The sequence below is a fragment of the Drosophila melanogaster genome, chromosome 3R, assembly GCF_000001215.4.
Source record: "Drosophila melanogaster chromosome 3R".
Taxonomy (NCBI): domain Eukaryota; kingdom Metazoa; phylum Arthropoda; class Insecta; order Diptera; family Drosophilidae; genus Drosophila; species Drosophila melanogaster.
In genome coordinates this window covers 13,587,492-13,597,394 of record NT_033777.3, presented here as the reverse complement: position 1 = coordinate 13,597,394, position 9,903 = coordinate 13,587,492, and the positions used below count along the sequence as shown (strand labels likewise).

Below are 9,903 nucleotides of genomic sequence, written 5' to 3'. Positions count from 1 at the left end.
TAAGTTGTGTCGAGTGTGACTGAAGGGGGGCTATCCAAGGGGATCCAAGGGGATCCGAGGGGATCGAAAGGGAGACGACACGAAGGTTGAGGGTCTGCGGTGTTCTTTGTGTGCTGACTGCACGAATTTAAAGCTGCCACACACTCTGCCAAACTGCTTTTTGACTTCTTGCAAGGGGGCAGGCAGCAGTCAGCTAACCAGCTGATTACTTTGGCATTTGTTTGGGCCCAACATTGCGGTAAGAAAAGGGGGAAAGAAAAGCCCGAACGGGCATCCTTCGAGTCCTTGGTACGTGGAGCGACGTCTGCTGTTGGGCGTCATGCTTTATTTATTGGCCGGCTACGATGTCATAAAAGTCATACAGGAATGCGAAAAAAAAACATATGTGTAACCTTTTTCGGGGGAAGCCCCCAATATTGGGCGACACATTAGCCGACACTCTGGCTGTCAGACAGCGACAATGACATCGCAAAGTGCCCTGTCATAATAATAATAGCAACAACAGCGAAAACAGCAACAACAACACTGCAGCGACGCAGGGCAACAACCATAACAATTAAGCTATATCAAATTGAAAAAGTTATTTTTTGTCTCACAACCTGTCATTACCGCGGCCGTATAAAAAAGATTAGCGGAGGTGGGGTCGCCAAATGATGATTAAGCAAAATGTGCCTCAATGTGAGCATTTTAGATCAAAGATAGGTGCACTGAAAAAAAGTTGTTTGGAGAATATTCAATAGAAATAGTACAGCAAATTGCAAAGGTTAGCTACTTTATATTTTTGTTAAATATATAACTTATTTGCTACTTTTTGCCTAACAAAAAAGATTTATTTCAGTACTTTTCACTCTTTCAGATTGTTTTCTCTGCACAGTCGTTTACACATCAACATATTCACGTTTATGCTTTCACAATGGCTTTGCCCTTAGCCGAGTTTTATGACCTAGCAAACCGTAAATCAACGCTAATTAAATAAAAAAATTGCTGAGCTATGGTAAAGGAATGGGCTAATTGACACGGACCTTAGATGTCGTTTACCAATATTAATACAAAACTTTCCCATTAGGTTCCATAATACAGTCGAGCACATGTCAAAACCAACTTTTTTTTTTTTTGCTGATACCGTATCACCGTTTGTCCGAATCTAAGTCCTTTTACTTTTTTGTTCCCTTTGCAGAAGTCTCGCCAGAAGTCCTGGATACAAATACGAATTTAATAAAGCGCATGAGTTGCATACAGCGATTGGAATTGGGAGCACTAATGAAAGAGTTAATTGAATTTTGTGCGCATGTGTCCACAAAAGTATTGGTTGCAAGGCGGCGACTGCAAATATGATTATAATTATTAATTAAATCTGTATTGTGTTGCATTCCGCGGTGGTTTTTCCTTTTAAAATCTCACTCCTTCTCGCGCTGGATGTCAGGCGACGACTTATCGTCGATCCGGAAAAGTGTGAAAAATGAAAAGGAATGCATTTGGTTAAGGATTAATTGCAGTTCAACTGTTTTAATTGAGATGATTTATATATCGTTATGCGGCGAACGAAAAATGGTGGATGCACTTTTCATAATCTTTAAATACCGGAAAATATCTTATCGTGTTTGCATAAGGCCTGTTTAATTAAAGTACTTGTATAATTTTAATTAAAAAAAGGTAATTTAATACCTGGGCTTAGATAAACGTGCGTGAAAATGTTGAACATCGAGTTGTGTTAATTTTCCAAGTCTTTTAAATTATTCTTTATGTTGGTGGGGGAAGGGATTTCACGCTGCTGTGAACTCCTTCTGCTCAGAAATACCTAAGCTTTAATCCTTTCAATTGTACACACACAGATAGAGCCCACAATTTCGCAGAATTCAATGAACACAATGGGTTCATTGCTTGAGGGTTTAACTGGCTCACATTTGCACTTCTTCCGGGCAACTTGAGGCATGGCACGTCATTGGGATGGGGTTTTCCTTTTGAGAGCGTATTCAAGGATTCTAGCTTATTATTCACATGATGCTTTGCTTGACCGTTTCCTGGCCTGGCCTGCTCGATTGGCCGGCAGTCGCCGGAATCTCTTGGAATCCGCATGGTCTTCCAAGAATCTCGCTTCTTGACCAATGCCTTTTATCATTAGTTTCTATTTGAGTTAAGCTCTCCTGCACTGGCTGGGCATTTAATTAACTCGACTGAAAGTTTGAATTTGACTTGCGTAAATTAATACATTGGCCTTGTTATTGGCCTCCTGTTGAACACTGGGCGGAAAATGGGTACCGCAACTATGCCTCCTCATCCCCGCCCCAGTTACCATTACTTGGTATCTGCGGATGGATGAGCTCTCTGGCTCTCTGGCTTTTTGGGGGAAAAACTTCACTTGCCACCGAGCGAACCCTTATCAACTTTTGCCACTGCGTTCAGCTAACTTTGCTTATAAATTTCATTCGAGTCATTTGTTGACACACCCATACACACGCACTCAGCCACAGAAGTAGATAGTGATAGCAGGAGAGACAGAAAGAGAGAGAGAGAGAGAGAGAGAGTGGAAAACTCATCGAACATAGATAGCACGCAGACAAATGCACACAATACAAAAGTCGCAAGTCGCGGAAATCGCGAAAAGTTGTTGAAGTTATCTGGGCAACGCAATTTCTTGTTCTCGTTTCGCTGCCATTGTTTATAGTTCGCCTTTGTATTTGCAAGTTTCACCCGAATGTGCAAATAGAATTAAAATACGACGGAGACGGAACTAACCCAATTCTGATTTCTCATTGCAGGGGGTTTTTTAGGTTAGTTCTTAAAATGGGGGATATTGGCTAGAATATCGAAATGATAAGTATTCCACTTTAGAAATTAGTTACAGCAAAGTGCAAGGTACATTTCAGATGGTTTGCACATGTATGTATAAGACTGGCAAAATGTTATATATTTTTATTTTATAAATATTGTTATTTAATATTAAAATATTAATCATATTAATATAATTTAAATGTTTAAAATAGCAAATACCCATTTATCATAGCGAACTATGAAGAGTATCTTTAAATCTGGAATATCTAGTTTAAAAACAGCTTAGTAGTTACTAGGTACCACTCATTCGCTTAACCCTTTTACCATCGTTCTAGTGTCTACTCTGTGCGCATTGCACTTGTTAATCGGGGATAAAAAGTACCCGGTGACACCCACAAACAGCGGGCCATGACTTTCTTTTATAACAAATATATTCATTTCATACTCGTTCGGAGGCAACAAATCGCGTGACATGCTGACAGCGGTACTTGGCCCTCGTGTTGCTGTTGTTTCTGCTGAATTTGTTGAGTGGAGAGTGTAAAACTCAACTATTGTCTTCATTTTTCTTGCAAATCATGCAAGGCAATCTAAAATGTTGACACATTGGCAAACACATATGTGGTTGTATGTTCACGCCGACATGGGCAAATCGGCACATATTTATATATTGTAGTATAGGGGTGAGGAGTACAACGGCAGCCAGGAACATTGTACACAAAAGAGGGTAAGAGAAAAAAAAGAAAGAAAAAAAAAAAATATTTGGCGCCCTTTTTGCCCATGTCACTCAAGTTCAAGGTTTACACGCTGTCGGTTAAGGTTACGCTTTTATGTATTATCGCTGAATTGTCACAAGTCTGCGCTTTGTCTCGCAACGAGCGCTTTGAAAAATTACAATAATTGTTATTTACGCATATCTGAACATGAAATGTGTCAATTGGCAGCCAACGAGCTAGCAAAGCGAACGCAACGCAATGAAAGAACGCAACAACGTGGCGTATGCGTAATGTGTGAAAAGGGACACAAGGTCTGGCACTTTTGTCGGGCGGCAAATGAGTGGTATTGGGTGGTGTTCGGTCGGAATGGCAGTAGTGAGGGTATTTGCGACGAGCATCAGACAAATGCTGTCAAGCCTTCATAATTTGGTTCATAAAGCGATTTAGGTATAAGCTTCGAGAGGGTGTTGTGAGTCCCTGGTCAAGCCACAAAGCCACATTAAATGATTTTTCTCGGTTCGAGTAGGTTAAATAGGTTACATAATCCTAAAAATTCGTTTTAAAATTGCACCTTTCACATAAAACAGCAACATGAAAGTATCGTGTTCGTATTGATTGAGTTATACAATTTTCCCGGCTTTATTTCATATGACTTTTTGCAATCGTGTTTTGACTGCTCCTGAATTTTTTATAAACAAATTTTAATTGCCTCCAATTAAGATACTTAAAAACGAACACCTATCGCATTGAAAATAATGTGCTTGGTTTTTCATTTAAAGTTGGGAAAACATAGCTATAGAAAAAAAGTTCTGCATAATTTAATGTTAATAAATCTATTAGCAGTATCTTTATTTATATTAAAATAAATAACATTAGGGTATCCAATCTTCATTGCATCTGCTGTTTTGAGTTCCTATGATTCTATACCACATTGATTGGCTCGACTAATACGTCACATTTGTTAGAACCTTTTTTTTGTCTTCAGCTCTTGTACTGCTTTTTATTGGCCACCAATTTTTTGCGGGCGTTCTGAATGAAGGCATTAGCATTGGCTTCAATTAGCGAGCTTTAAATTTAAAAACAAACGCCAATGGTGTTGGCATTAAATTCAATCGAAGTACTCACTCTACATATAAATAGGAAACAGCGGCGGCTCTTTGACTGGCAGTTGTGTGGAAATCATTGACGCGGTTTGTCGATTGAATTAAATATAAATATCATATTTTCATCGTTAAATTAAATAATTAAATATGCCATTGCCATTGCAATTGCGATTGCTGTTGCTGCCTCTGGCGATGATTTTGCTGCTGGGCACGCACTTGAGTGGCGCGTCGGCTGTTGACAAGGATGTGGCACCAGTTGGCTATGTAAAAACGGATTTGCTGTCATTGGAGCAGGAAATTGGCGGCGCTGCGGATTCGCAGCGAAATCTGCTTCCGGTTCGTCGAAGGCGTGGCATCTTCTTCAGCGGCAGCATCGGCGGATTGCCGTTCCTCAACTGGGCCAGTGGCTATTCTTGGGCATATCCTGGCTATCCGTACAACTACTATGGCTCACCATCGCCTGGCTATTATGGTTATGGCAGTGGCTACTATCCCGGCTACCTGGGCTATCAGAAAATTATCATCGGTTAATGCAGATTTGTGAGAGAACGAAAAGACAGAGCGAAAAATCGATTAGAGAACCCCTTTTCAATGTGAGATTATAAATAATGGCCAGGAAGGAGCGGCGTCGACCCTTTCGCAGTTTGTTATTTTACTTATTGTTGGTGCTTTTAAATTAATTTGCCGGACACAGGGAAAAAGTTGAGCTAAGTTGAAGAGGTGGGGCGCGTATAAAAAAAAAATGAAGAACATGAAATTGCACAATTTATATTCATTTTGCACAGATTTTGCATAAATCATTTCGCAGCGACCAAAATGAAACGCGTAACATAATTTTTAACCCTTGATAATTTTTTATGACAAGCATTTTCGTTATTTTCCCTCCGTGGGACCACCTTATTTGTTGCTGCTGTTGTTGTTGTGGGGCCGCAGCGAAATGCAAATAAAGCGGATCAAAAGTTTGCTGTTAAAAGAAGATTAATTGCAATTTGGTGGCAAGACCTGAAACATTTCGAACCCCACAACAACCCATCGAAAATCCGCTGCCCAATCGGCGCGGTGGGCAATGGGCGGTTGGTAATTAAATATTTTTAAGCTGTAAATGGTTTCCATTTACGTGATGCTGTTCTTATTTTGTATTTGCAATCAATAAAATTCATTAAACGCACAACAATAACAACCAACCAAAGAAGGGAACCAGCCAAATCAAATAAAATACATTCCTCAACGGTCTTAGTTTCAATTGCCACTCCACCGGCAGTTGTAAATTGTTACTCTATTATAAGTGCTGTCCTGCAGTTGTTGCAGTTTCGCAAGTGGCTATTGTTTATTCATTCAGATTTATAATCATTTTATTGCCGAGGTATGCTCAATTTTTTAATCAATTTACATAATTTATGCCCTTTTTATGAACTTCACTCCCAATGGGATCAGATGAACGCATTCGGTTTGTGAATTGTTGAAGAGAGCGCAGCGGAAAATGTTTCAGTTTTGATAGTTGATCTGCTATAATATTGAATTATCGTTATACAAGCAGTTGTCACGTTGTAAATCATTAAAAATTAATTATCGATTCAACAGGACTGCTGTAACAGCAATGGTGATTTTTGCCTTAACAGTCTCACAAACTCAATGGAAATGCATTTTTATATTGCCTGCTAAATGTTAAAAATGATAGAAGTATTAATTAGTGGGCGAATTGAAATAATTGTATCCATATATAATTATATAAAACTAAATTGATTTATTTTTTTGGTCATACATGGACGGATATTTAAAATCTTCAACATACATTAAACCATGATTTCAATTTAGAGTTCTGCTTAATATTTCAAGAGTTTTAAAATTACTTTTAGTTCTATACGATAGGGAAACTTTGTTTTAGTTAATTAGTATTTGAAGGGACTTTATGCTTAAATATCCTAGTAATTAGTAGATAGATAGACACATGTTTCGGGCACTTGGCTCCCATTCCCAAAATCCCATGCTTACCCCCTTTTTTTTTGTTAACCACCTGTAATTAATAGTTTCGTCTGACCACCTTTTTCACGCACAAGAATGGGCAAGTGGTTGTGAAAAGGCGGTCCAAATTGAGGGTATTCGAAATTTTAATAGAGCTGTCAGATGTGCCACGGCCACTTTTCCAGCTTTCCGCTTTTCCGGATGGGCGGGAACGACCTCCAGCCGGCCAATCAGTCATCCGGGAGCTGCCTACTCCGGGCACTTGTGCCCATTGTGCTTGCATTTTCATAATTGAAACGAGGTCAAAACCAGCGAACCTCATTAAAAATTGAATTGTTTAATTTTCATTTGATTTAATTAAGTTATTTGTTGGTCAATTAACCTTTTTTCCGCCGGTCGCTGTTCCGTTTGCCATTGTTATTGTCTGACATATCAATACGATGTACTATACAGTTTATATATACATAAATATATATATATATACAAACATATATATACTTTACATACAAATATGTCGGATGCAGTTGTTTGTGCTGACATTATATTGTTATTGTTGTGATGATTGCCTTTTAACGCGCAGAGTGGGCACTTGCAATTATGTTAGTGTGTGTGTGTCCTGGCGCCAATGTGTTGAAATTTATTAATTAAAAATACTTTTCAATTAAAGTTAATACGCTCAGCATTTATGTAATTCTATGTGTAAATACGCTGTAAACTCTTCAAACAACATTTCATGCAAATACCATGGCCAGCCAATTAAAGGGGGTTTTTTTTTGTTAGTGCAAAAAGGGCTTCTATGTATACCATACCCACTTTATTCAATGCGCTATGTCAAGTGTCTAAAGACCACTTTTTCTTTGTAGTCTTTTGTTATGGCCCGGTTATTTTTTACTTAGCACTTGGCGAGAGGCTTAAACTGCAACTCAACTGCGAATCAACTCCGCCGTAGTCTGAAATCCGGAACATGGAACACGGGGTCGGGAAAACGGAGTACGGAGCTCGGCGTACGGAGGAGTCTATCTCATTATGCTCAAATGCACTTGCAAAGGCTGGGAACTCTGGAGCTGCTCACAGGGCGATAAACAATATTCATGATTATGAAAACTTGTGCGGCGTTCGCTTTCGCACTTGAAATCTGTGAAAAGCGAGGGCGGTTTGCACAGATCAAGGGCTCGAATGGAGCACTTTTGATTTAAATCCTTTGGCCTTTGTTCTCGGCCAAGTGGCGATGCCGGCAAATTATTGTGGCATTCTTTTGCCAAAGGAGTCAGTGGGTTTATTGTGCATATCTAATACTACAACAATGAGGTAAGACATAAATAATACATTATCAAAAGTCCTTTAAGTTAACGCGCTACAGCGCACACACACACTTCTTACTCCTTGAATCCTTTGGAACAACTCCATTAGCCGAACGAACGCACTCGGTCGGCTTCAAATAATCCAGAGCTGGCCATTTTCTCAGCCAAAAGCTCCCGGCAGTGACCATAGATACAGTTACAGATGCGGATACAGAGGCAGAGATACAGATACACGGATACGGTGCGACATGTAGATGTGTACATATATTTTGGCAAAGCATCGAGCAGTCAGTCCTTGCCGCAGAGGCCAACTGAAATGAAGTGTCATTGTGATAGAGCAACGGCACTGCAGCGGAATCAGTTTGGTGGAGCTAGCTGTGCAGCTCTGCAGCTGGCAAGGGACGGACGCAAAGGATCCCCAGGACCCGACCCGAAGGACTCGCCCGGACGACACATTTACACGCACTGCTGCAGCTGGAGCTGCAGCGCTGGTGCCGCACGTACTCGGCATTGTGACAAATGGATTTTCGCATGAAATCCCCAGGATTTCTTCAAGTGTAATTGCGCACGCTAAAAGCGAATACGAATGCGGATGCATTTGGCGACATTCCCCATTCCAAAACAAAAAACTAAATTAAGATCGTTATAGTCGACTCAAAGGTACTGTGCATGCCATAGGAGTGTATTAAGAACATTTTGATTCACTAAAAATCTATTTTAAATTACCCAAAATTTTCCATTTCCACAATACAACAATATATCGATCGAAAATTATTGAAAGTTCTCATAGGAATTGGGACTAATGGCCAAATATGCATATTTTTAGTTCAATTTTTATTAACCACTTATACCCTGCTTTACTCCAAATACCGCGCAGAGCAATGCGGATTTGAGTCCACCAACCGAGCATTAAATTTCATGCACTTGCGAACGTTTATTGCTCTCGCAGGATAATTTTTCAGCGTCGGGCGCCATTGTGGCGCTGTATCATGATCCAGGTGCGACTATAGGCGCATATCCGGAATAGTCGGCTGAGTTGCATGATGCCCTGGCATGGGATGCTCCACGTATAGGTGGTCGTGTTGAGCAATACGATCCAGATGGTCAGGAAGATCTGGAGGGCTTTCCGTGTGCGAAACCTCAGCGATGAAGCGATACCATTTGCTGGCCACGGTGGGTATACCCACCGGATGACCATGCAGAGGAATAGAAATTGAAGGACCAGAACTTCCTGGATCAAAAGCATCAGCCCCAGCAAATTCTCCAGGTAAACGTACACCGCATACAGTGCAATTCTTAGCGGAAAGCTCAGCATCAGTCGGTAGAACACAAGTCCATTGTCCAGATGCTTGACCATTTTCACAATCTCGAACTTATGCAGCAAACTCAGCAGGGAAATTGACTCTTGAAATGCAAACTTTTGCGTACCGTGTGCGCTTTTGTCTGCGATTGCAATTTTTACTTCGCACCACGTTTCTACGTTTTTGTTTTCGATTTACCCCGGCTTTGACAAATTTTTTACGAAGCTACTTGGCAGAGGTGTCGTTTGATATATATATATATTTTTTTTATATTTTTTTTTGGCTTTTGTGACAGAGAAAGTAGGGTTTCCTATATCGTAAAAGTACAAAAAGTTTATATTGCAAAACATTACCAACGGGGGGGTGACATTACTGGCAATAGTGTTGGGCCACCCCAACAAATCACGCCCAGGCTATTTGCAGTGAATTGAAATTGATCAATTTGGGTAGTTAGGGGAATTGTTTGGCTTTATGTACGCTGCTGGCAGCTTTAATGGATGAATTCGCTTATGCCATCGGGACTGCCGAAATGGGTAAATTGAGGTTGCCACCCGGGGAACTGGATCTCTGTATATGTATATAGATGGCAATACTTATACATATCGAGTGTAGAGATGCCCTCAAATCGAATTAACGTTCGCCCTGCGGGACACGTCGACTGCTGTTGGTGGAGCGGTTTGGGGGAAAATCAACCAAATAATTTAGCCAAGTTGCTAGCATTTTGACAGGCTAAATTATGGAAAAATCAATT

The 9,903-nt window shown here is 40.3% G+C and overlaps 2 protein-coding genes across 2 annotated transcripts; one reads left to right on the top strand and one right to left on the bottom strand.

The window, feature by feature from the left end:
• The first annotated feature begins 4,737 nt into the window (after positions 1–4,737).
• On the top strand, positions 4,738–5,763 carry CG14369 (uncharacterized protein). Its single transcript, NM_142038.2, has one exon. It carries the CDS (start codon positions 4,781–4,783, stop codon positions 5,117–5,119), a length of 339 nt encoding a protein of 112 aa, NP_650295.1. The 5' UTR covers positions 4,738–4,780; the 3' UTR covers positions 5,120–5,763.
• A 2,906-nt stretch (positions 5,764–8,669) lies between these two features.
• CG14370 (uncharacterized protein) lies at positions 8,670–9,398 on the bottom strand. The gene has a single exon (NM_142037.2). It carries the CDS (start codon positions 9,206–9,208, stop codon positions 8,810–8,812), a length of 399 nt encoding a protein of 132 aa, NP_650294.1. The 5' UTR covers positions 9,209–9,398; the 3' UTR covers positions 8,670–8,809.
• Positions 9,399–9,903: the final 505 nt, after the last annotated feature.

Coding starts and splice junctions, on each gene's coding strand:
- CG14370 (NM_142037.2), bottom strand. CDS start 9,208: ATGGTCAAGCATCTGGACAATGGACTTGTGTTCTACCGACTGATGCTG.
- CG14369 (NM_142038.2), top strand. CDS start 4,781: ATGATTTTGCTGCTGGGCACGCACTTGAGTGGCGCGTCGGCTGTTGAC.